General features: G+C 51.0%; 9 protein-coding genes across 9 annotated transcripts; 4 read left to right on the top strand and 5 right to left on the bottom strand.

The window, feature by feature from the left end:
- Positions 1–978: 978 nt before the first annotated feature.
- Positions 979–5597, bottom strand: BDQ94DRAFT_167003 (putative chromatin remodeling complex subunit (Chd3); the record flags this gene model as incomplete). Its single annotated transcript, XM_026770698.1, has 3 exons — positions 979–1595; positions 1650–5220; positions 5289–5597. The coding sequence occupies 3 exons, from the start codon at positions 5595–5597 to the stop codon at positions 979–981; spliced, it is 4497 nt and encodes a 1498-aa protein (XP_026629936.1).
- A 312-nt stretch (positions 5598–5909) lies between these two features.
- BDQ94DRAFT_137111 (RNA methyltransferase) lies at positions 5910–7618 on the top strand. Its single transcript, XM_026764995.1, has one exon. The coding sequence runs from the start codon at positions 6029–6031 to the stop codon at positions 7520–7522; it is 1494 nt and encodes a 497-aa protein (XP_026629935.1). The 5' UTR covers positions 5910–6028; the 3' UTR covers positions 7523–7618.
- Positions 7619–7810: 192 nt separating this feature from the next.
- BDQ94DRAFT_103715 (putative SNF2 family helicase/ATPase) lies at positions 7811–11909 on the bottom strand. The gene is made up of 5 exons (XM_026763392.1): positions 11562–11909; positions 11436–11462; positions 11230–11373; positions 8209–11169; positions 7811–8144 (listed from the first exon to the last, which is right to left on the bottom strand). Exons 1-5 carry the CDS (start codon positions 11679–11681, stop codon positions 8031–8033), a joined length of 3366 nt encoding a protein of 1121 aa, XP_026629934.1. The 5' UTR covers positions 11682–11909; the 3' UTR covers positions 7811–8030.
- A 202-nt stretch (positions 11910–12111) lies between these two features.
- On the top strand, positions 12112–13496 carry BDQ94DRAFT_103713 (uncharacterized protein). The gene has a single exon (XM_026763391.1). The coding sequence runs from the start codon at positions 12386–12388 to the stop codon at positions 13172–13174; it is 789 nt and encodes a 262-aa protein (XP_026629933.1). The 5' UTR covers positions 12112–12385; the 3' UTR covers positions 13175–13496.
- On the bottom strand, positions 13404–14046 carry BDQ94DRAFT_103710 (uncharacterized protein). Its single transcript, XM_026763390.1, has 2 exons — positions 13878–14046; positions 13404–13815 (listed from the first exon to the last, which is right to left on the bottom strand). Exons 1-2 carry the CDS (start codon positions 13984–13986, stop codon positions 13634–13636), a joined length of 291 nt encoding a protein of 96 aa, XP_026629932.1. The 5' UTR covers positions 13987–14046; the 3' UTR covers positions 13404–13633.
- A 138-nt stretch (positions 14047–14184) lies between these two features.
- On the top strand, positions 14185–16407 carry BDQ94DRAFT_103700 (putative AP-3 adaptor complex subunit mu). The gene is made up of 3 exons (XM_026763389.1): positions 14185–14291; positions 14350–14769; positions 14843–16407. The coding sequence occupies exons 1-3, from the start codon at positions 14248–14250 to the stop codon at positions 16308–16310; spliced, it is 1932 nt and encodes a 643-aa protein (XP_026629931.1). The 5' UTR covers positions 14185–14247; the 3' UTR covers positions 16311–16407.
- A 1-nt stretch (position 16408) lies between these two features.
- Positions 16409–18347, bottom strand: BDQ94DRAFT_103697 (tyrosinase family protein). Its single transcript, XM_026763388.1, has 3 exons — positions 17445–18347; positions 17304–17389; positions 16409–17245 (listed from the first exon to the last, which is right to left on the bottom strand). The coding sequence occupies exons 1-3, from the start codon at positions 17844–17846 to the stop codon at positions 16513–16515; spliced, it is 1221 nt and encodes a 406-aa protein (XP_026629930.1). The 5' UTR covers positions 17847–18347; the 3' UTR covers positions 16409–16512.
- Positions 18348–19282: 935 nt separating this feature from the next.
- Positions 19283–21358, top strand: BDQ94DRAFT_103651 (integral membrane family protein). Its single transcript, XM_026763387.1, has 9 exons — positions 19283–19793; positions 19845–19874; positions 19930–20149; positions 20280–20314; positions 20361–20466; positions 20514–20568; positions 20618–20680; positions 20735–20833; positions 20886–21358. Exons 1-9 carry the CDS (start codon positions 19635–19637, stop codon positions 21319–21321), a joined length of 1203 nt encoding a protein of 400 aa, XP_026629929.1. The 5' UTR covers positions 19283–19634; the 3' UTR covers positions 21322–21358.
- A 1-nt stretch (position 21359) lies between these two features.
- Positions 21360–22714, bottom strand: BDQ94DRAFT_103626 (thiamine pyrophosphate enzyme, N-terminal TPP binding domain-containing protein). Its single transcript, XM_026763386.1, has 5 exons — positions 22690–22714; positions 22379–22633; positions 22207–22299; positions 22074–22141; positions 21360–21992 (listed from the first exon to the last, which is right to left on the bottom strand). The coding sequence occupies exons 2-5, from the start codon at positions 22525–22527 to the stop codon at positions 21532–21534; spliced, it is 771 nt and encodes a 256-aa protein (XP_026629928.1). The 5' UTR covers positions 22528–22633; positions 22690–22714; the 3' UTR covers positions 21360–21531.
- Between the last annotated feature and the right edge of the window lie 784 nt (positions 22715–23498).

Below are 23498 nucleotides of genomic sequence, written 5' to 3'. Positions count from 1 at the left end.
ATCCGGCTCGGATGGCTGCAGCCCTCCCACTTTGGCACACATGCTGTTTTGGCCTGTCTTGTCGGTTTCGCTGGGGACACAGTGCCCCATCCTTGGAAGTTGGAGCCCTTTGACAGCCATTATATTGTTCCCTTTCTGCCATGATCCTCCTGTATCCCGTGGACTCCCTTGTTTCCCTGTGATGATTGTCAAAGGCGGGAAGCTGCCAACATCCACGTTGGCAGTATACATGATTTAACCACTTTGCATTGTGTTTTCGAAAGCTGTGATACCGTTGGAAGCTCCCATCCTCTGTATGAACCAAGTCGATCACAGTTCTTCATTCTTTGAGACATCATTGATTGCCGATAAAACGTGGCGATACAAACGGCCATATCAACCATGGGTGTTGGTGACATAGCGACACCAACTGCCCAGTAGATCATCAGTAAATGGCCTCCTGTGATTAGTCAAATAGAGATAGAGTTGAGACACAATGCCGATATTCTCTATACTTACAGCCCTATCAGCGATGGTGCGGCTTTTTCACCAAGACCATTGTGCGACTCGAGAAATGTTGGCATCTTCTGGAAGATAAGAAGCTATCCCACAAGATTTGGTGGGGGTTCCGGATATAACCATCTCGTCAGGTTAGAGGGGATTTGGTCTGCTTTAAGTGTAAGTATATCAGCCAGGGGTCCAGTGAGGAATGCGATGACAGCTGCAAGGAGGGAAATCGACGGCGGGAGAAACCGAAAGGCCACAACAACATGTGACCGATTTGGTTTGCAGCCCCAAAGGGAAAGTGCCTCAGGTTCAGTTCGGATAATTCCAGTCATGCCAATGATATGATTGGATATGATGTCTATGAATCACTCAGTATGTACATGCATCCATAGCGATGCAAGATTGCAGCCCGTACGCCCAATAATGCCGAGAGGAATCCCCGTATATGCCTTTACGCCATGCACCATCCACTCCTTGCCGCCTAAATCCTATCTATACTCCATGTCCCGAATATCCATAATGATTAGGAAATGGCTGAGAGGCCCCCCACGGTGGCTGTTGATATGTCGACTGCCGTGTGCCATCGTTTGTGGTAAGATCGATTGTGGAGGAGTTGGTCGCGCCAACGGCACTAGGCACTTCATGTGTGGTCTGTGTGTTGTGTTGTCCGGTAAGATCGATCATCGGAGAGTCCGTCGCCACAACGGGATTAGCATTAGAATTGGTGGTGGGTATGCCATGGTTTGTGAGACTCGATGCAGCCTTACTGGCCTGCTTCCTCTTACGCTGTGCAAGGTCTCCACGGATCCCATTTAGGTATTTCTTAGCTAGCTGGACAAGTTCACGGTCCTCAGTACTCTCTTTCAGGGCGGCAAGCATTCTGGAAACTTGAGTATCTGACCGCAAATGCGGACATGTACGCGAATACCCATAATGGGCGAGTCCGCACAGAGGACAGTGTTCGACGCCGGCCATCTTCAGGCGGCAATGTCCAACCACGTGGACCCGATTGCATGCTATACAGGGTGGCCCCTGATGAGGAACGGGCTCTACGTTCCCATCTAGCGGGGGCGGTAGGTCCTGCTGTGGGACGCGTTGAAATGCATGCACTGTGGCATTGTTAGTTCACCAGATGACCTTACTCGACGCAAGGGCGCCCTCACCTTTGGACGTTTTAGCGACCTGACCCATGTCGTCGGAATCTAAATCGGGTGCAAAATCAGATTCTGATTCCATTGCGTCGTCCGCTCTAAATTCCCTGTCACTCTCCGCCTGCTCACGAGCAGGGCGGTCTTTGTTAGGCGACAGCTCCATTAATGCGTCGTTCGCGTAATCAACAGCAGTCCGTTTACGTTTCCCACGACCAAGGGTTTCAGCTTTTCGTCTGGCTTCCTCGGCAGCTGCCTGCTCTCGCTCCCGTAGGATCTTTTCCCAAACATCTGCACTTGGCGCAGGCTCTTCCTCCACGTTCTGCAGTTGATCCTCGAGATTCTGGTTATCGTTCGCCCAAACCCGAGCAAAACTGAATTGATTACCCTGATTGCTGTCATCGGGTGTGCTAGCTTGCTCGGCTTGACTGCGGTCAAGAAGCTTGTCAACCGATTCGGAATCATAGCGCACGTCGCCAGAGTCATCGTCATCAAACAAGGCCTGAGCACCGTGCCGCAGAATGGTCTCCAGGTCTCGTCCATCGTCTTCCTCCGAAACCATGCGGTCAATAAGGACATGGTCGAGTACCATTTTCTTCTTGCCAATCTGCATGATCTTCTCTTCGGCACTTGCCCGGGTCATGAGCTGAAAGACGAGGACCTTGTTTTTTTGTCCTATGCGATGAGCACGGGACAATGCCTGCATGTCCTGATGTGGGTTGAAATCGGGATCCATGATAATTACAGTATCGGCGGTAGCTAGATTAATCCCAACGCCACCCGATCGAGTTGACAGGAGGAATGCAAAGTACGGCGACTCTTCGGCGTTGTATGCATCAATCGTCTTCTGCTTCTCAAGCGATGACATCCTCCCATCGAGGCGAAGATACGTTAAACCGACACCTTCCAGAAAGTCTTCGATAATGTCCAAATTCTCGAGGAATTGACTGAATATTAGGACTCTGTGGCCGCGGTTCTTGAGTTTTGGCAGCATAAGTTCCAGTAGCTGGAACTTTGCAGCTGCATCCACCAGATGCCGATGCGATACGGCCGCGTTGCTCGTTTTCTCTTCAATCGCCCTACTGTAAACAAACGGGTGACACAGGCATTTCCGTAGCTGCATCAGAATATTGTTTAGATTGTGTTTCTCAGTTTGTTTCAGGGCACGAGTGCCTTCTTTCCTCTTGAAGATCGCCTTGATGAGCTGAGGATTTTTGGCCAAAATGGATTTGTACAATTTCTTCTGCACCGTAGTCATCGAAACAGGGACGATAATCTGCGCCACCGGGGGGAGAAAACTGAGAACTTGAGCTTTTGTTCGTCGCAGAAAGAATGGACGGATCATGTTATGTAATTCAAGTATATTCTCCGTTGATAGATCCCCATACTCATTTTCGAGGTCATCTGCCCTCTTGGACGGATCGCAGAATTGCAACAAATTGAAGAGTTCTCTAATGTTATTCTGGAGGGGAGTGCCCGTCAAGAGGATCTTGAATGGAAATCTGATTCGCGACAATGCATCGTAAAGTTGACTTTTGTCGTTCTTTAGCCGTTGCCCCTCGTCCACGATGAGGCCAGCCCAAGGTACTTTCGATAGCAGTCTCCGGGATGCGTCGTCGACCAGGGTTTCGTACGAAGCTACGACGACGTGACACCGAAGGCTAGTATCGTCATCAGCGAACATTTCATAATCTTGCGCTAACTTCCGAGAGAATGCTGATCCATAGTATGTGACTACCCGCAGTGAGGGAACCCATGTTTTGATCTCCTTCCGCCAATTTGGACACGTCGAGTTTGGCACAACGATCAAGAAAGGCCAGCATTTATGATATTGAACGAGGGTTGCGATTAAACCGATAACCTGAATTGTCTTACCGAGACCCATTTCATCGGCCAAGATAGCGTTTTGCTGTTTGTACCACATGTAGTAGAGCCAGTCAAGCCCGTCCTTTTGATAATCCATAATCTGCCCGCCTGTCATTGTCTCTGGCTGCCCACTTTTGACAACATTGGAACTGAAATTTTGCTTCCTGACATGAGCAATACGCCGTCTCAGGTTGTCTTGATTGGGTATGTGAGTATACTCCCTTTGGACCCAGTCTTCGTATGCAGCTCGGAAACTCTCCCACCTCTCGGGGTTGCTGCTGCGCTCGGGGGGCGTGTCCCAGGTGGCCTCCTCATACGGTAAACCTTTGAATTTGACGTACATTTCTACCACATCATCCACACGTGCAACATCTTCTTCGAAGGTATGTTTGCGGCCTGTATCAGGCGAGGCGCCGGAATATCTTACATCAAAGACAATGTCCACCAGCAAGAAGTCCTCAGGAATTGCTTCCTCGGCGGTCATACAGGGTTCTAGGCTTTTATCTGACCTCATAAAGGCACGTCGCATGTGATGATTCACGAAGCCCCAAACCCAGCTGCCCGGCATCCAGGTAGTATGGTTGTAGGATTTGTTCTTCCACTTGATGAGGTACTCCCTATCTGCTGCCTTCGCGGCATCTGACTTGTGGACTACAGGGCGCCATGCGACTATCGCGCCAACCTCTCCAGGTACTGACGCACAGCTCTCACACTGCCATGTCATATGCGTTATTTCGGATAAGTGTTCAAAGTGGAAGCCTCTGCGGCATGTGGTGCAGCGGAAGAGCAGATTCTCGACGTCGTTGACCCGAGACATGTCAAAGGGCGTTATAGGATCTTTACCACCATTCTGCTGCCGGAGTTGTTGTTCCTGCTTTGGTGTCAGACGCTCCCGGATCGGTTTTGACATATTCCCTCTGATATTGCATATCGAACATCGGCCTTGATGTGGGTTGGATGGGTCCTTGGCATGAGAAATGCCCAGACAGCGTCGACACTGGAGAAGAAATAGGTCTTCCGCTACTTTGGTGACCAGATGTTCTCGCGCAGAACGTGGACCGAGACACCCCTGATGATAGGCGCTCGTACATCCTTGACAGAACACCAGAGGACCTTTCGTGTAATCATCCCCAATAATGTGGCAGACTTCGCATACGTTCCTATGGCGTTGGCGAAATGCATCATGCTCTGGGACTTTGCGGAAGAATTCCTTGGCCCCAAAGAACTTCTGCATCCGGGGAGCATCTTCAGCATCTGAGATGTCATCCTCATTCCTCTCGCGCAAGCTTTTCTTCTTCGACTTCCGCGTCCTTGTAGAATGCCGTGTGCCTTTGGGTGCACTATAATCGCTCTCATCGGAAAGCGAGACGACCGAACGCGTGTTCTTGTCACGGCGTCGCAAGACTCGACGCTTCTTAGAGGTGGCTCCAGAAGAAGCAATTATGTCCTCACTTGAAGGCGATCTCTTTCTTCTCGTGCGGCGGGTTCCTTCGTCACTGCTAATGGCCTCAAAGAATGCAGTGAAACCGGATCGTTGACCACGTGTAGCGCGCCGGGAACGCCTCATATCGGGTATAGCTGAGTCAGAAGAGGAAGACTGTTCTTCGGAAGGGATAGCTGAAGCTGATCGAGAGGAGATATAGTGATCTGGTCCGTAGTTGAGGAAATTGGAGAGAGACTCGGGTCCGTTCTGGAGGGATTGGAGTTGCGCGAAGGACATCTAAGGAAGTAGAATATAAGCGATGTGACAGAGAGGTGAGAGCCAAAAGAAACCGATGAAAAACCCACCGTTTCAGTTTCACCACTCTGCAGCTTCACTTGGTAGCTCAGTCCAGCATCTGCCTCGGATATCTCGCTAATGACATAGCGGACATCAAAATGTCCGGGAAGAAAATCGTACTGCGACAGGTCACTGGTTGATGTCGCAGGAATTTCAACCATAACAGAAGGCTCGGATTTCGATTGCGGTGCAAGCTCTTCTTCGCGACCTGCTGTGGGATTGTTAAATTTGGCGAAGAGCTCCTTCACCATATCTCCATCGTTGTCAGCGTTATCCGGCCCCTCGCCGCTACCGAGCGTTTGTAAAAGGAGATTCATGATGTGGAGCTTAGGACAAGTACAACAACAGAATACTAAAAACAAACGCTATTACAAAGCAAATTCGCATAAAAAATGAGCGTTAAATGAGCAATATGCGCATCAACATAATTGCAGTTGGACCCCCAATTCCCAAGCGGGTGATAATGAGATTCCAGACTCGCGCGTTTCCCCGACAAACGCGAAATTCCGTGGCGGAGCAATATTGATGCGCTTATCTTATCGGGCGGTGAGGAGAAAAAATACCCCCAAAAGGCGGAGATCGTCGTTGCATGAGGCGCTACAGCTGCACTCTCCGCCTAGCATACATCTCCTAAGGCCAGCAGGATTCTCACCGTTTTCAAGCTCATTGTCGCAGAGTGGATGGCAAGAGAGGGCTTCTAAATTCGCTAAGCCTATCTTTGCTGTCCGTTACAGTTCTTTGAATTACCATGTCTCTCCAGTCGTCTCTCACCTCTCTTCGAGCTTACCTTCGACCCTCAATAGCACCGTCAGCTCATTTGCACCACATCAGACATGCATCACTGAACTCGGCCATTGGCCGGGGCATCCGCAGGTCACAATATGTCGATGATGTACCTCAACGACGCAATACTGTCCGCGATGCTCGGGACGACCGGCGCAACAGAAACACAGCCAAGCATGACAAACGTCCAGAGGCGAGGGGACAGAGGTCTGGAGCTGCATTCGATAAGGAAGAATTCATCAAGACAGGGAAATTTCGCGCATTACCTCGCGCATATCAAAGAGAGACACCGGGGCGGAAGAATAAGGACGGTATGAGGGAGGACCCTGATTATGTCGGCGACGATCAGGACATCAGGAATGGGGGTCTCCGCGCATTATCCCAGAAATATCAGAGCAGGGGCCCGGCTCGCCCGGCTCGCAAAGTCGTTCATCGGCCCACTGATGAATTCCCTGAAGAAGTCAAAAGCCTAGTCCGACCTCCCAGCTCAGTACCTTACACTACGCCTGCATCGCAGTTTGTTTATGGAATTTCCGCATGTATGGCTGCATTACGCTGCAGCCGTCGCCGGATATACAAACTCTATATCTATCAATCAGAGGGTCGAGAACTATCCCCGGAGAAAAAGGCTCTACGAAAACTGGCACTTCTGAAAAACGTGACGGTCAAAATGGCTTTTGCAAGCTGGGGCCGGTTACTCGACCAGATGAGTGATGGTCGACCTCATCAAGGCTGTATTCTTGAGGTATCCCCTTTACCTCGGTTGCCAGTGCAAAATTTCAGGCCCGTTCCATCTCCGGAGGCGGACAACTTCGGCCTAGAGTTGGGAGCGCAATCGCGGGAAGAGGCACAGGTAAATACCACGAACAACACGGTTGACATCAACAACACCTTTGGAAAGAGATACCCTGTTGTTATACTACTCGACGGCATCGTCGATCCTGGGAATCTCGGCGCCATCATTCGCTCCGCCTACTACTTGGGAGCTGACGCTATCGTTTTCGCGGGCCGAAACTCAGCAGAGATATCCCCAGTAGTTCTCAAGGCATCTGCGGGGGCCGCAGAACTTATGACTCTTCTTCACGTGCGAAACGAAGTCGATTTCATTCGACGGTCAAAAGATAACGGGTGGCGGTTTTACGCCGCTGATGCCCCCGGCAAGGGATCTACATCTACTTATATTGACCCTGCCGAGTTTGGGAATGGTGCCCCTGTCGCCCAGGCACCGAGTGTTATTATGATGGGCAGTGAGGGCACGGGGCTGAGCCCCCATATCCTCTCCCAGGCAGATGCTGTCATTGGCATCCCTGGTGCTAAATTCAGCCCAGAGTTGGGCGCGGAGTCAGATCCTGCTAGAGTGGACAGTCTCAATGTTAGCGTTGCGGCTGCTTTGTTGATGAATATGTTCCTTCGGGTGCCGGTTTCATTGGCCAAGAAGGAGGATACTAGGGTCTGGTGAGGAATGAGCATCTGTACAATTATGTAAACGAGACATATGTATACATACGCCTTAATCGCATAGCATAAATCCCTAGCATACTAATATACCGAGAGGCTTTTCTCAAACGTGGAAGAATCCATTAGGACTACCGTACGAACTAAGTAAACATGATCAGTTAGGGTATCGAGAGTTCTTGTCCCTGTTCTTGAACCTTCAACTTCAGTCACTTAGCGGAATAACTATCTACTGGATGATCATGTTAGGACTTCGAGCGCACTGTGTGATGGAAGACAACAGCCAAAAGGTCTTTTTGAACAACAAGGTGTCATTTTACAAAAAGCGAAGGAGATTGAAGATGAATCATAAAACTACAATGGCATCTATCTGGCAACGCCGGACCGACATATATGGAATGAAATAGAACCAACAAACCCTCCTCCATCAAGAAAGGCTTCCCAAACAGTCTACAGAATAGTCGTAACAATCCTCGTCATCGTCCACCTAGGCCCCCGATTACAGGAAGAGATCATTTCTTGCGACTCCTGGACTTGGGTGCCGCATTTGAAGAGACACTGGCTGCCCGCGATGTTGAAGTAGAATTTGCCTTGCTGCCACCCTTGACGGCCTTGACTTGCTTGTTCTGTGGGTTTGTTAGCCGAGCTATTCAATATGGTTATGTAGATAGGAACGACAAGGCAACTTACAACTGCACCGCCCTTCGTCTTCTTCTTGGCGGGTGGGGCCTCATCCTCTTCAGCTTCATCGTCGTCACGGTCACGTCCCCGGCCCTTGCCGCTCTCACCGTTGGCCTTTCCATCAGTTTCAAATTCCTTTGCCACGGTGTTTAGCAGGGTGGTGCACCGACGTCCAATCTCGACTGGGGTCCGACTAAGGAAAAACCAATCAAAACGGAATAGTGGAGACTCGCGGATTTCGTCGCGGATCTTCTCGTAGAGACCTTCACCATCGACTCCATATTTGTCCAGCATTACCAACAAGAACCGGTCCTCCTCTTCTGTATAGACCTTCTTGTTGGTGGTAGACACAGTGTAGTTGATCTTGACCTGTTGGAGTGGTACGCGGTACATTTCCATCTTCTTGCGCAACATTTTGCGTTGGTGGTTCATCTTCCGCAGTTTATCCTCACCCTGCTCGATGACACGGAGGTACTTGGGATAATCTTGGATTTCCGTGTACCGCTCCCAAAATACTTGCGCGTACTCCTCAACTTCTTCCGGCTCTTTGCTGTCTACCTCGGTGGCGATTCCAACGTAGTCAGTGCGGCCAAACTTGGCGGAACCGTTCACGAACTGTTGGAAGTCTCTGCGGTTCCAGTTGGAGAAGCCCTCTTCAGACATCTTCGCCTTCTCCGCCTGTTCATCCTCCGTTAGTGGCACTGCATTGTCAATCTCCTGTTGTTCAAGATCACGCTCAGCCTCGCGCTCGCTAAGTTCTTCTTCGGGCCCATCAGGTAGAGGAACCTTGTATCCGATCTCCTTGTGGAAGTAGGCCGTCTCCTTCTCCTGCAGCTCTTGAAGCCCAGGCGGGAAGAACTGCCAATCATGGACGGTGATTTGCTTTGGCGCCCGAGGAACCTTAGGCTTGGGATCAGCCGTTCTACCACCAGTAGCCAAAGCCTGGCGATAGTATTTGTCGATAGAATAGAACTGTTCCTTCCGCTCTCGCTTTGCCGGGTTGATCCAGTTAATACCAATGTCCTTCTTGCGATCAGTGAAGTCTTTGCCGTTCCATTCGTACGCACTTTCGGAACTGAACTTCTGCAAGTCGTCGATACCAAGCTTTTCGTACTTTTTGTTCAATTGCGCAGTCCGCTCCTCGCCTTTCCGCAAAATGTCATCAATATCATCTTCGGATATCTGGTGTTCCGCAGATATGGTGGTGTTGGCTTGAGTGTTGAAGACATTGGCAGCTCCGTGCTGAATCATACCCAGCAATTCTTCCTTAGACGCGGCATTCTTGGTCTGCTGCTGGGCACGTCCCTGTTGGATGACAAGCTGGTCGAGTCGCAGTTTCTGTGCGGCACGTTCTAAGACTTTTTCTTCGATCGCATTCTCTGTAACAAACCTGAATACCACGACCTGTTTCGTCTGTCCGATACGGTGAGCACGGTCCATTGCTTGCAAATCCGCCTGAGGATTCCAGTCACTATCAAAGAGAACGACAATATCCGCCGTCGTCAGATTGATACCCAGACCTCCCGCTCTTGTTGTGAGCAGGAAGATGAACTTCTCCGAGCCCGGCTTGTTGTACTCATCGATAGCAGCAATTCGATCCTCATGGGCCGTTGTACCATCGATGCGGCAGTAGTTGTATTCGCGGAAAACACAGTAGTCTTCGAGGATATCAAGGACACGACTCATCTGGGAGAAGATGAGTACGCGACTTCCCTGCTTCTGCATACGCGCCAGCAACTTGTCAAGGATCGTCATCTTTCCAGCATTGTAAACGAGGTGTTCATCGGTGGTGTAGGGAGGGCCAGGCTCAGCACCTTCAAAAAGGTAGGGATGGTTGCAACATTTGCGAAGTTGCATGACGATATTCAACAAACGGGTCTTTGACTCACGCTTGCCGGCAGCGCCATTGACCGCATCGATATCTTTTTCGAGAATCTTCTGATACCACTTGACCTGCATTTCCGACATGGGAACGTATAGATTAACCTCCTTCTTGGGAAGCAAGCTCTTTTCGACGTCACTCTTGACACGGCGAAGCAAGAAAGGTCGCAGAACGCGATGGAGTTGTTGTACGACAGTATCCTGATCGGAGTCTTGCCCGGAGAACCATTGGTCAAATGCTTCCGAATCACCGAAAACATCCGGCAATAAGAAGTTGAGGAGGGCCCAAAGCTCGTGGAGGTTATTCTGAAGTGGGGTGCCGGTGATCAGTAGTCGGTTCCTGGAGTGGAAGACACGGATAATTTGCGCCAGTGAAGACTCCTCGTTCTTGATCCGATGAGCCTCGTCGATGATGATGTACTCCCAAGCGAACTTCTTAAGGTGCGCCTTTTCTCGGAGAATCATCTCGTAACTGGTAATACAAACGTCGAAGTTCTCGTCGAGGAGCTCCTCATTGATCAACTTGTGTCGCTGTTCCTTGTCACCCTGGAGAACAAGCACATTGACCTCGGGTGTCCATTTTCCAAACTCCCGCTTCCAGTTATCGAGGGTAGATTTCGGAACAGCGATGAGGTGCGGGCCGGTGATCTCGCATACATGTCGGAGGTAGCCTAGGAAAGAAATGGTCTGCAGAGTCTTGCCCAAACCCATCTCATCCGCCAAAATACCCGAAATACCGTTCTCATGCAGCGAAACAAGCCAGTTCAATCCCGCAATTTGGTAATCGCGCATCTCTCCCTTGATGAAGGGCGGGGATTCCCGAAAGACCGTGTTGGTTTCGCCGCCAGTTCTTTCATCCTTCAACAGCTCGGCGTCTTCCTCTTGCTCTGTTCTGCGACGCCTATCACCGCCTGCACCACCTGAGCGCGACGAACCCTTCTTCTTGGCCTTTGCCTCCTCCTCGGCATTTTGCCGGTCAATTTCGGCCATGATCTCCTTGATCCGCGGATTAGGGTTGGTTTCGATGAAATGACGGAATAGATCGGTTAGACCGAGGAGGTAGCGAAATCGTCGGATAGAGTCATCTTCCTATGGTAGCACGCACCGTAAGCGACAGAATAATGATGCACGACCATTGCATTGGCGTACCTTTGATTCATCCAAACGACCATGCTTCTTGCCCAAAATACTTTTTCTCATGTGAAAAGCTTCGGACCTCCGTCTCCGGCCATCCAAAGGCGCTGCGTCGCCTGCAACACTGCTCGCCGTGGTATTGGGATTCGTATCCGAGTCCTAATTCGTGTTAGTCGGATCGTACGTTAATGAGATCGCTGAGTTAGTCGAGTCGCGTTTACCGTGTAGTCTGGAGTGTCCTGGTAGCCCTACATGAGGAAGATTGTCAGCAGGAGCGCTTTGCCAATCAACCAAGGACGCGCATCAAGATAGTGCATGGCGCAAAGAGGGGGTTTGCGCTAACTCACCGTCATCGGCGCGTCTGCGCTATCCACGGGCACCGACGTGACAGGCTCAGCATTCGCGTCTGTCATGGGGGTATCTGCCTGTGATGGCGAGTCGGGAGTCGGTTCAACTGAGGGAGCCATCACCAACCACAGCGCACCGAGCGCAGCTGTTTGGTACTATACAAAGCGGGACACGAGTTGATAATAAGACAACCCAGGTAGGAAGCTATCGATAAGACCCCTGATAATATGTAAGACCCACTAACTCTCGGAAATATGGCTGTAGAGGATCTGGTGGGAGAAATTGAAGTCGGGGGGGCGCACAAAGGAGGTGCGTAGAGAACAAACAGTGACGGATGATGAAAGGACGAAGAAGCACCGCCAGTCGCGCTCATGGGATGGCAAATGGAATTTCGTCGGAGAAGCGCGGCCAGGGGACGCGCTCATTGGACGGGAGACGCGAGGGCGTAACTGACTCATTTCTGAGTCAGCAGGCGGCGGAAGACCAGTTTCCCCGCTGTGGGTCACGTTACCGGGACAGACGCAAAGAAAGATCAGCTGCGCCAGCGTCCTTTCCGAACGGTCATCGCCAGCCAACGTCCATTGTTTGCCTGCGGATCTTCTCGTTTTCCCTCTATAACGCCCCCTCTTTGGGCCCGTCTCTTTCAGTCCAGACTATCAGTCATATCTGCCTCTTCCTGATCTTTCTGGGGTTTGCCTCGGAGTTTGCCTAACCCCCTGTTTCCCAGAAGCACGGTTCAAGTCACCCCTCCTAGTGACGCCAACGCTAGTATTTATTGTCAAAGTCTCCCAGGCAGACTGCTTCTGCCACCACACCACACACCATGGACTCGATGAGATCCCTAAACACGTCACTGCCGAGCTCGACGCCTCGGCCGCAACCTCCTGAGCAGCTCCTACAGTCGTTCAAGGCTGCTGCTCTCTCCGTCACGAACCTCTACAAGAACGCTGTCTACGAACAGTCGCAAGCCAAGCAAGCTGGATACCAAGAAGCAATTGAGGATCTACTACACTTCCTAGACCGGGAGAACCTCGGCCTTGGGGACGGGGAGGGCTGGAAAGTTCGGCAATGGGCCACGGAACGGAGTGATGGAACTGGTGCCCCTAGCGACGACGATGAGGTTGAGAAACAAACCAGAGGCGCAACGCCGGCTGCAGCCCGCAAGGTACAGCCAGAATCCGAACCGATCCGACAGCCTTCAAAGTTATCATCGGAGGAGCAAGCTCCAGCGCCGCCGCAGCAACAGCCTCCAGCACCTTCTCCCCCTCATGCCTCTGAAACAAACGACTTCGATCGTCCGACTATCTTTACGTTTACTGCCGGGCCCACCTTTCCGCAATTCCCAGAACAAGACCTGGACATGCAGACCACAGACAGTTCGACTCCGGCGTCTCAAGATGGTGCCCCGGTCAGCGTCTCCGTCCTGCCTCGAAACTCTCGTCAACAGAACCGTCATAATAACTTCACCCGCTCGAACACTCGATCGTCCCCTCTTGAACCATCCGTCGGCATCGGCTCCAAACGAAAGCTGAACGTACCCGATTTCTTCGACTTGTCTGGTCTAGGCAATCGAGACATGTTTGGGGGCGGCAAACGTGGCCGCTTCACCTAGAAAATATGGTATCGACGAATAGACGAGCATATATTCTTACGGTCACGCAGCGTTAGATTGCATTTCTTGTGTTTCTTTCTTTTTGCTGTTCTTTTTTTTTCGGTGCATTAGTAGGAGTATTGCATGTGGCCCTTTGGTGGGCCACGGATCATTTTTCCTAAGTCATCTTCATCTTATCCTTGTGCTCATATTCTCTTTGTTTACATCTTCTCCTTTTCATATCCCCATTTTCTTCGGTCATCATTACTATTAAATATAGAGGTTATCAGACATGGCGATACCCGGTGAGGCGGCTAGTGATATATTAATCGTACGATCCTTTCTATATAATGTTTTGTACATGTTTTGTGAATTGTGAAGCGCTTGACTAAGTTGATGTGCATTCCCGTCAACGAAAGACCCAACGCCTGAGTAGAATATGGTATAAAGTACATAATATACAAAATTTTTCCGGCTTCATCAGTTGAAGGCTCTCCATAATCCCATTCCAACCAGTGTCGCAGAGATGGTGAAGATCCCGAGTTGTCGAGATCCCATCTTATACTTTGTTGCGCTTTGCATGATTGCCTTTTCTTGCATCTTGAGGTTCTTCATTCCTGTGTAGTAGCTGTACACACCGAGGCCGACGAATGCAGCAGATCCTGTAAGTCATCAGATTAGCTATAGTATCATAGTGAACGCCCGGAAACAAAAAGTAGCCTACCAGTAACTCTGCACGCCAGGCAGTCGTCATATGCGTCCTCCGCAAGTGCACGCTTCGCGTCCTTGGGCTGGACATCCAAGGCGCTGTGATTTTGGGTAGAGGGAGACATTGTTCTAGAATCAACGAGAGCCAAGAAAGGTCTTTTAGAGAGCAGTCCAGACGAGTCTCGATCAAGGAGACTAGTTTGTTGCGGCGAGCTGCAGCAATTCAAAGGAAATGCATCAGAAGGCGGGGATCGGCGGCAGAACGAGGGGCTTTTGGACTCCACTAAATGGGGGCCGATAGATCACCGACCATCATTGCTGCACCATGACCACCTCTGCCTACTACGTTACGCCCCCACAGGTCGGGATAGGTTGCCTTCGCCATCATGAGCGGCCAGGTTGATGCGCTCTATATCTATGATGAGCAGAGGCACGCAGTTCCCTCCAATGTTCTGACTACCAGCAGTCACTGACCTGTCCTCTTCCAGCAATCCGATCGTCGAGCAGGTCTATCGCTCCCGTCCGCCCTCCGCATCGGCCATTCTTCCCCTCTATAATGCCTATGCAGCTCCGCGCCCATCACTCATCTACTTTCCAAATACAACTCCGCCGGTGACAGTGTTCTCGGTAGTGCAGTCCAACCTACTGTTTCTGGCGCTGTCCGAGGTTGACACGGAACCGCTGCTTGCCCTGGAATTCATTCATCGGGTTGTTGATGTTCTCGAGGACTTCGTTGGGGCACCTTTGCTTTCCACCAAGATCCAGGCGAATTATGATGTGGTTGCACAGCTTCTGCACGAAATGTGCGATGCGGGGATTGTCTGCAATACAGAGCCCAATGCGCTACAGGAGGTAGTGGAAATGCCAGGGTGGATGGGGAAGCTGTTAGGCGGCGTTGGATTGCCTGGGTGAGTGCCCACCGTTACGGGATGGAGGTCACCATACTATTTACAGTGAACTGACGGCCTTCGTTATGCGCAGATCATCCACACCGATTCTGGGACAACCCAGTGCCATGAAGCAATCAGCCGCCGCGGCGGCCCAAGGACCTGCGATCCCCTGGAGAAAGTCCGGAGTAAGACACACTTCCAACGAGCTATATGTTGATATTATTGAGTCACTTTCCGTGACGATGGCGCCATCAGGACGACTGCTCTCTGCAATGTCTTCCGGTACTATCGCCTTCACCGCCAAAATATCCGGTGTACCCGATCTGCTTCTTTCGTTAACAGCACCCGGTGGTCAGAAAGCCTTGGGACGCAAGCTGGAGCTGCCGGTATTTCACCCATGTGTGCGCTTGGCGCGCTGGCGGGAGCACCCTGGCGAGCTCAGTTTTGTACCACCAGACGGTCGGTTCATTCTTGCCGGATACGAGGTGGACCTCATGCCAACAGATCCTACACTTGATCAACCCCCGAGTCATATGGAGAAGCTTTTCTTGCCGGCTATTGTGGACATCCGTAAATCGCTTGGGCCGACTGGCTCAGACTTCGAGGTCCGCCTTATTCTCAACACAAACTTCCCGGGATACTCATCCTCTAACCGACCTGGGGTCGGGCGTAGCGGATCAGGCACGTCTACACCCTCTTTTCTCGGGGGTGGAGGCGGCAACTCCTCGGCGCCAGTGCTAGAAGAGGTTGTGGTGAGCGTCCCGATCCCGAAGTCGGTCCGGAACATCACAGACATGCAAGCCAGCCGAGGAGAGGCTTTATTCTCACCGGGCAACGGCGTACTAGAATGGCGCGTGCCGACTAAAGATGCCGGCACAATCTCCGGAACGGCGACACTCCGGTGCACCGTCGTAGGGCACTACGCGGATGACGAGCTGGACGACGACGTCGAAGAACTCGACGCAGACACCAACCTCCTGCAGGGCTACTACGACGCCAGCACGTCTTACCAGAACCCTGAAGCAGACACGACGAAACGCAAGACTAAGAAAAAGAAGAAGAAGAAGGTTGTCAAGAAATCTTCTTCCCGCGCAGCGGCAGCGGCAGCGGCAGCAGAAGCAGAAGCCTCAGCTTCCTCGCCCGCTGAACACCTTTCCTTGAACCCCGAGGATCCCGAACAACTCGAACATACGCCTACTCCTGAACCCGAACAATCCCAGACGCTAACACCCCCCGTTCAATCATCTTCGCCGCAACCTCCACCGTCACTTCCCCGGTCACAGTCACAGTCGCAGAAACAATCACCCAGCCGAGCTTACTCTGATTCCTCCATCTTCCTTTCGGCGCCCCGTAAAACCAAGACCCAACTAAACGCGACACTTATGCCTAATTCGGCGGCTGTGTCGTTCTCTGTCCGTGGCTGGCTTCCCTCGGGGCTCAAGGTAGAGAGCCTGAACATCGATCCGCGGCGGAGTCGCGGACTAGGCGAGGGAGTGAAACCATATAAGGGAGTGAAATATATCTGTATGAGTCGGAAGGGAGTGGAGCGGAGATGCTAGATACTACATTGCTATACATCTAACAATTGATCTATTGGATAGGACAAACACTTTTAGGATTGCCGAACAATTGATGTAAAAATTCAAAGGAATTACTACTATGCAGTTTCAGCATCACACATATTTACATTCTCATTACAATAGGAAAATCACTCTCAGTCTCCCAAAAGTATATACATCGACAATCCCCCCCCCCTCCGATCTAAACATAAGCATAACAAAACAGCCCCTTCGTCGTACTCATCAACTCCTTCATCCTCCTGGGCACTCCGTTCGCATACCCCAAATCCACAACTGTCTGCAAGGTAGTATTCTTACTAGCCGGCTCATTCAAGAACGTCCCCGTCCCGGAGATCGCATACTCCCTACTCTTCAGATCCAAATTCTGCCAAATCCACCAGACCCGATCAATCATACCATGGTGATGCCAGAACGCCGGATCCCCAGGGCTAACATATACATCCCGACCAGGGTCCCCACCCATACTATAGTGCCCGGAACCATGGACACCAATCGACCCACTCCCAGGCACACCCTGCATGGTCATCTCGAAGTCCCAGACATCGTCGTTATCGAGGATAAGCGAGGTGATCTGGGGGTAGGTGTTGTGGCGTTGCAGGAGGGCGGTGGTAAGACTGCGCTTCAGGCAGCGGGGGTTGTAGTTGAGGGGATTGGAGACGGAGGCGGTGCTGCCTCCGGGGAGGGAGAGCGCGGCGGGGCCCATGTTCACGGTGTAGTTCTTGAAGGGCCCGCTGGTTACGCAGCCGCCGCCGGTGCCCGGGGGCAGGACAATGGCGGGGTAGTTGCCTAGGTAGAGGGAGATGTTCCCCTGGTTGGGGATGAAGTAGCCATTGCCGGACATGGAGGTTTCGGAGCCGTCGAATACTTCCGAGGCTTCCATTGTGTGGATGGCGTCATAGCCCCAGTCCCAGTATCTATGGGATTGAGGTTAGTTGGTGAGGTTGGGGGTGAGGGGAATAGGGAGGGACGTACGGGTAGTCGCCTGTATAGTGGCATTCATCGCGGAGGGCTTGTTCGAACTCGTAGATGAAGTAGCGGTGCCATGCGAGGAAGGTTCCCTAAGGTACTTGTTAATGTTCTGAATGAGGGTGGTAGAGAAGTAGCAAGGTGTACCGTGTAGTGGATCTCTAAAGTCTGGTTGATGTGCGTGGCGAGAAAGTCATCATAACGAGTCTTAGCACCTGGAGCCAGATGCGACGGGGTGCGCGAGGGCAGCTCCTGCAGACAGAGCACCGAGTTGATGTAGTCTTCCTTCTCGGGCTTCGAGAACGTCCGCCAGTCACGGCGGATCCGCAGGGTTTCTCGTGTGCAAGCCTCGCTGTCCTCGGAGCTGCTGGGGAGGTTGGCCAGAGTCTGGTCAAGGGCATAGCTCGACAATTGCTCGAGCTTGGCAGCTGCGGCAGCCACGGCAGCGCTGGATGCAGCTGGGCTGCTCAGAGCAGTCTGAGAGGTTGTGGGCACGGCCCAGGCCTGCGAAGCAAGCAGGCCCAGACTGAGAGCCTTGAGAGCAACCATTGGGCTAGCTTGAGGGCAGTGAGAGGCAGGGGCAGAGACAGAACGGGAACGCAGCCTGAGCAGAGGAAGAGGGTCCCCGAACGGGGACGGCCAACACTTTAAGTGTTCATCCCTTGTTTAGATCGCCGAGGTGTTCGTATTTCGCTATGGGCACGAGGCTATCCCATTGATGGAGATCGGATAGTCGGCGAGAAATAGAACGGAGCCCTAATGGGCTAGGATGCTGGCCGAGCAAACATGGAGTTCGAAACAGCTCCAATAACGATGGCAGTCTAAGTAGTTAGGGCGATGCGCTGTCTGCTCTAGACTTGTCTGACAGCTCCACTATCGGTTCCAGACTCCGCTAGAGTTGACCAAAGGAGATGGTCCCGCATGGTGGTGTGTATCATGTTTGCTGAGGTGGGATTGAAAGGCTCTGAGCCATCAAAAGAAGAACGTGGATAGGGGGTGTTTATAGTGAGGATGTCGTATCTGCAGGGTTAACACGGTGTTGAGTTTCCTGGGAGAAGAGAAGATGGAGAAGAGACATGTGAGTATCATACGGTATGGGACGGAACCCGCTAAGCGATGGCGGCTCGCGGGTCCGACTGTCTGACACCAAACCGGTTCCACTCTCTTCCTCTTCCTCGAACAACTAAGGATCCCTCCTCACCGGCTGGATCGGATCCTTCGATTCCTCCCAGCAACCCCCAATGCCCTGAAAGTGGAATTCGCTGCCCTCAGTGGCTTGACCCGCTCATCGATCGATCCCTGAACGATCCCGCCTGTGGTCCAAGTGTGATCCTCCATCCCAGACTTAGACACAGACAATCAGTAAGCATTGCGAGCCAACCTACCCAATGGGTATTGCATACGCCGAATTTCTGTTGTCTCTGAGATGCTCCAAGTCAACATTACTAGTGAGTTTTCCTGCCAGGTTTCATTGTGTGAAACCTCCAGTCCAACTTGCTTGGTGCTTGACTAGGCGAGAGAAATTAATTTATATCTAGATGAACCCTATATCTAGCTTATACGCTAAGTAAATAAGTGCTGTGCCGCCGGAGATTTCCGCCCGCAATGACAGGAATAAACAGATTCAAGTACACGTACTCCTACAGGGGACTCGCCAGGGGTTTCGCGTTCGGCCTGTGTTTAGTGGGTGTGGAACTCCAAGCTGATGCGCGGATGGCACGATGTCAGCTCCACCCACAAACGTTGTTGTGCCGTTCCGAGGTTCTACCTGAGCGTTCGAGGTTCACTCCAAGGACTTGAACCATCTCATTGGTTAGGTTCCTGTTCAGCCGTCCATGATACCGGAAGTACATTCATTTCCCTCGGACATACTGTGAAGATAGTGACCTATTGGAAGCCTCCCCAGCGGGACTAGCTGGGTCCCCTCGCTGAAATTAAGCGAAAATGATCAGATTGTACCTGGCAGAGAAAAGTGGCACAGCTGAACCGACGGGTCGATTGCGGCATGGACAACGAAGCAAATGGAAAACCAGCTTTAGCATCGGAGATCCTCGTAGTGGGATCCTTTACCACCAGAACCCAGAGCAGCACGAAATCCTAGCATCCTAGGCATTTCTCTAGTTCCCTAGCGTTGAACTTTCATCGCGACGCTCCTGAGAATAGGATTCCTAGCAAACGACGGGCAGAACAGGCCGGTAGCTCGTGTGAAAGGCTTTCGCAAGCTCTGATCCTGCGGATCTGGGTGACCCGATGCTATATCGCCCCAGTTACCCCCTCTATCATCCATGGGCTCTCCTGATCGTGCCATGACAAGCATACCCCAGATTGAGTGCGATTATGGCGGCAAATGCTCATTTGGGAGGCGCGGGCTTGCCTGATGTGAGCCAGGCTCCCCAGATCTTGGCAGCTACATCGATCACCACGGCTTTTGCATTACTCACGGTTCTAGCCCGGATGTATGTCCGTGTGTTTTTTATCCGAAATGTCGGCCTCGATGTGAGTATAGGGTAATCTGGAGCCGGAAGCTGGAGACTGACCTACGACTAGGATTATATCATGGTGCTGACAATGGCACTTGTAACCTCCCCTCCCGACGCGCTAGCAGCCTGGAATCTGACATTGACGCCCATAGTCCCTCGCTGGATTTGCTGTGATAATACCAGAGGTTATATATGGTGCAGGAAGACATACGGTTTATGTGGAGAATACGGCCTCGATAGCGACGCACCTGAATTTCGCCACTCAGGGTATCTACATGTGGGCAATCGGGCTCGTCAAAATCTCCATCGGGCTGTTTCTCCTGCGGTTTGCCCCGCGACGGGGTTACAAGATATTCATCTGGGTAGTCATTGGTATGTCGCTTTCAAACATCTGGCTGTCTGCTGGATGTTCATAGAAGATGGAAGCTTTTTCAATCATTCCATCCTGCTCTGTCTTCTCTATTTCATTCTGAGATTAAAATTATGCTAATGGCTTTGACAGTGATCATGCTGCTCTATACAATGATATGCTTCCTTGTCTGTCCCCTCTCATATTCTTGCGAATGTCTTCTAATGATGGCAGACTCTCATGTTTGAGTGCAAGGATATCAGGACAATCTGGGATGAGAATGTTAAATCACAGTGTTTCACATCCACACAGCTCCTAGAATTGAGCTACACCAATACTGGTAGGGAACTTGCATAATCTGTAAGCACATGGACTAATGATCTCTAGGTCTGAACATCCTGACAGATATTATATTTGCCATTCTACCAGCGATAATGCTACGGTACGTTCTCATAAATATACTCCATGATCCCTCCGACTGATAGCCATAGACACCTGCAGGTCAACTGGCGTGTCAAAGCATCGTTAGTCTGCATATTAGGACTGGGGATATTGTAAGCAACCAATACATTCACCCCCATTAACCACACTCTCTAACAAACCGCCAGTGCCTGCGCTGCAGCAATCGTCAAGCTCTCCGTCCTACCCAACTACGGCCGCACCGGCGACCTCCTATGGGATTACTCCACCCTCACAATCTGGGTCGTGTACGCCAACCTCCCTAATTCAAGCCACCCCAACTAATAACACCCACCACAGCGTTGAATCCAACATGGGAATCATAGCAGGCAGTCTACCCACTCTGAAGCCCCTGTTCAAGCAAATCCTGGGTACATATGGATCCCAAAGCAAAACACGACGCTACACATACGGTAGCAAGCAGTATCGACTACAATCAATATCCCCATCCTACCCACAGCCATCCGTCCGCAGTAGACCTCTCAGCGTGCTCGACCCTGACGACTTGGAAGAAGGCGATCCCCGTGCTGCCCAGAGGAACTCCAAGTACGGAACAACAACGACCAAATACCACTACCGCGATGGCAGCCACACCAGCGAGGAATACATACTAACACGTCAGGAATCAGCGGGGATCGTGCTCACGACAGAGGTGGTCGTCACACATACGATGGCGGAAGAGGTAATACGAAATAACCGAGGGAAAAGGACACAGCCACCCAACGAGAAGGCTTAATTGTGCAGTCAGTAGTTATAAGTGACCTTCTACTACTTACCTAACATGGCGTTAAAAGCTTTTACCACTATAAAATAATGATAGATAGACCCAGACGGCATATTGTTTTCCTCTTTCCACTTGCAACAACAACCCTTCATAAACATCCACAACCTGACCATAACTACTATCCCCCAACGAGCCCCGAACACAAACAATCCATAGTACACATCAAGAATATATCCCCGCCCCTACATCCTTGGGCACCTCCACGACCACAGGCCCCATCCTCCCACTCAACGCCACCCAAAACGCTTCCTCAATTCTCTGCGGCAACTCCCTCACATGCTTAACGCCCACATTCCACTTCGTACAAAATCTCGTCATCCCCAACACATCCGCCTCCTGGAACCCGTCCTTCCCAATGGCGCTCGTCGCCACCTGTCCACAGAAAGCAATGAGCGGGGTGCCGTCGCTGAGGGCGTTCTGCAGCGGCGTGATGAGGTTCGTTGCGCCGGGGCCGGAGGTCACGAGGACGATGCCGGGGGTGGGATATGAGGAGATCGAGGCACGCGCGTAGCCTTCGGCCATGTGGCCGGCTGATTGTTCGTGTTTGGGGAGGATGAATGTTAGATGGGGGGAGGCGTAGAGCGCGTCCAGGATGGGGAGGATGGTGCCGCCTGGGTAGCCGACTAGAGAAGGGAGATGGTGGTGATGGTGGTTAGTTGGGTGGATGTATAGTTGGAAAGAGGGAGGGGGAGAGACAGGCTTACAGATGTGTTTGACGTTGTGGAGGCGCATCATTTCGTGGAAGATTTGGCCGCCGGTTTTGCCGATGAAGCTGGTGGTGTGGGTTAGGGGGTTGTATTGATGGAGGAGGTTTGTTTTGGGGGGAATTGTTCGTACAATTCGTGTAGACGGTGGCGGTTGTGGGGTGGTGATTTGGTTGGTGTTGAATGTTGATGAGGTTGTCTTGATGGTGTGGGATGGTCTGTTGGTCTGTTTGTGGGTGGTGGGAATGAGTCAATGTCGCTATGTAAGGGCAATTCCTAACTGATTAGGGAGATCTAATGCATACCTTGAGTTATTCTCTGTAGGAGAAGTATTATCATCATCAACCGGTTGAATCTTCGAGCTGAGTGCCATCCCCATTGCGTGGGTCCTCCTCCATGGTGAAATGGACAGACGAGCCCGTGTAGCTCGGCATATATGGCGGGTTTGGAACATAGTAGTCAAGGACGGATTGTACGCAGGGACAATTCGTTGGTATCGAGCATAGTAATGATGAATTGAAGGTACTGATTGGAATTTAAACCACTATTACTACTACAACCTATAGTTAGGGCGGAGTGAGTCATGCTATAGTTCATCGGCGATTCAAAATCTCACCTCAACCCCTGCGGCAGAGAAGCAACTCTGAGTGCTTATGGAATTAATTTGGACAATATCGGAGCGATATCGGACATTATTGTGCATATTGAATGATCCTGCAGGAATGGTTTGGGTTGGGTTTGGTTGTCTGGTCCATTGGATTTGGCTGTCACTACTTAGTACTATCCTGGGTTATTGGGGTTAAATGATTGTACTCAGGTGGTTAGTCATGTAAAATGGATCCAATGGATGGATATGGTTCTTTCTTTCTCCTTCCATTCATCTTCTGATAATAATAGCTTGTGTGTGTAATTCATTGGTCTTATATATTTCTCTACTGTGCATATATATTATATTTATAGTAACTAGTAGTATATATCATGTGATTCCTTGAGGTCTAGAATGCCTCTTAGAGATTAGATCCTTCGTGTGACTGATCTATGGCATTGACTCACTGTACCATAGTCTCTGCAGTACAGGGATAAACCGAATGCTGGCCTATTCTTAACAAACACAGATAGAAATACAAGACTGTATTAGATACTGTTTTCCCCATTTATTGAATTATACTCTACGTAGGTCTGGGGACAAGTGTCTTAATATAGAGTATTTTGCCTATAACAGGATTCAAACCCGTCGCCTTCATAGTTCAAAGGTTCCTAATCTCCTAATTGATACAAAGGCTTGCCTGATGATGTTCTACTACTAGGCCACCTGCAGGCTAAGCATAGCTTGTCTAACGAAGCTATTTTCCCGACTCCATCTGTATGGGATCTACATTCGACTTCCTAAGCGAGCTAACTCGAAATTACCAAATTGATGAAGAT

This window comes from Aspergillus welwitschiae (assembly GCF_003344945.1).
Source record: "Aspergillus welwitschiae strain CBS 139.54b unplaced genomic scaffold BDQ94scaffold_5, whole genome shotgun sequence".
NCBI lineage: Eukaryota > Fungi > Ascomycota > Eurotiomycetes > Eurotiales > Aspergillaceae > Aspergillus > Aspergillus welwitschiae.
This window is presented reverse-complemented; position numbering and strand designations above follow the sequence as displayed.

Bases quoted from the DNA above. Each gene is read 5' to 3' on its own strand.
- BDQ94DRAFT_103651 (XM_026763387.1), top strand. From the start codon at position 19,635: ATGGCGGCAAATGCTCATTTGGGAGGCGCGGGCTTGCCTGATGTGAGC. The intron at 20,569-20,617 runs GTACGTTCTCAT...TGATAGCCATAG, and splicing joins CTACCAGCGATAATGCTACG to ACACCTGCAGGTCAACTGGC. The intron at 20,681-20,734 runs GTAAGCAACCAA...ACAAACCGCCAG, and splicing joins ATATTAGGACTGGGGATATT to TGCCTGCGCTGCAGCAATCG.
- BDQ94DRAFT_103713 (XM_026763391.1), top strand. From the start codon at position 12,386: ATGGACTCGATGAGATCCCTAAACACGTCACTGCCGAGCTCGACGCCT.
- BDQ94DRAFT_103697 (XM_026763388.1), bottom strand. From the start codon at position 17,846: ATGGTTGCTCTCAAGGCTCTCAGTCTGGGCCTGCTTGCTTCGCAGGCC. The intron at 17,390-17,444 runs GTACACCTTGCT...CAAGTACCTTAG, and splicing joins CTTTAGAGATCCACTACACG to GGAACCTTCCTCGCATGGCA. The intron at 17,246-17,303 runs GTACGTCCCTCC...TCAATCCCATAG, and splicing joins CACTATACAGGCGACTACCC to ATACTGGGACTGGGGCTATG.
- BDQ94DRAFT_103626 (XM_026763386.1), bottom strand. From the start codon at position 22,527: ATGTTCCAAACCCGCCATATATGCCGAGCTACACGGGCTCGTCTGTCC. The intron at 22,142-22,206 runs GTACGAACAATT...CCACACCACCAG, and splicing joins CGCCACCGTCTACACGAATT to CTTCATCGGCAAAACCGGCG. The intron at 21,993-22,073 runs GTAAGCCTGTCT...TCCCTTCTCTAG, and splicing joins CCACAACGTCAAACACATCT to TCGGCTACCCAGGCGGCACC.
- BDQ94DRAFT_103710 (XM_026763390.1), bottom strand. From the start codon at position 13,986: ATGTCTCCCTCTACCCAAAATCACAGCGCCTTGGATGTCCAGCCCAAG. The intron at 13,816-13,877 runs GTAGGCTACTTT...GATGACTTACAG, and splicing joins CCTGGCGTGCAGAGTTACTG to GATCTGCTGCATTCGTCGGC.
- BDQ94DRAFT_103715 (XM_026763392.1), bottom strand. From the start codon at position 11,681: ATGGCTCCCTCAGTTGAACCGACTCCCGACTCGCCATCACAGGCAGAT. The intron at 11,463-11,561 runs GTGAGTTAGCGC...TTCCTCATGTAG, and splicing joins GCGCAGACGCGCCGATGACG to GGCTACCAGGACACTCCAGA. The intron at 11,170-11,229 runs GTACGCCAATGC...GTGCTACCATAG, and splicing joins GTCGTTTGGATGAATCAAAG to GAAGATGACTCTATCCGACG.
- BDQ94DRAFT_103700 (XM_026763389.1), top strand. From the start codon at position 14,248: ATGAGCGGCCAGGTTGATGCGCTCTATATCTATGATGAGCAGAG. The intron at 14,292-14,349 runs GCACGCAGTTCC...GTCCTCTTCCAG, and splicing joins TATATCTATGATGAGCAGAG to CAATCCGATCGTCGAGCAGG. The intron at 14,770-14,842 runs GTGAGTGCCCAC...CGTTATGCGCAG, and splicing joins GGCGGCGTTGGATTGCCTGG to ATCATCCACACCGATTCTGG.
- BDQ94DRAFT_137111 (XM_026764995.1), top strand. From the start codon at position 6,029: ATGTCTCTCCAGTCGTCTCTCACCTCTCTTCGAGCTTACCTTCGACCC.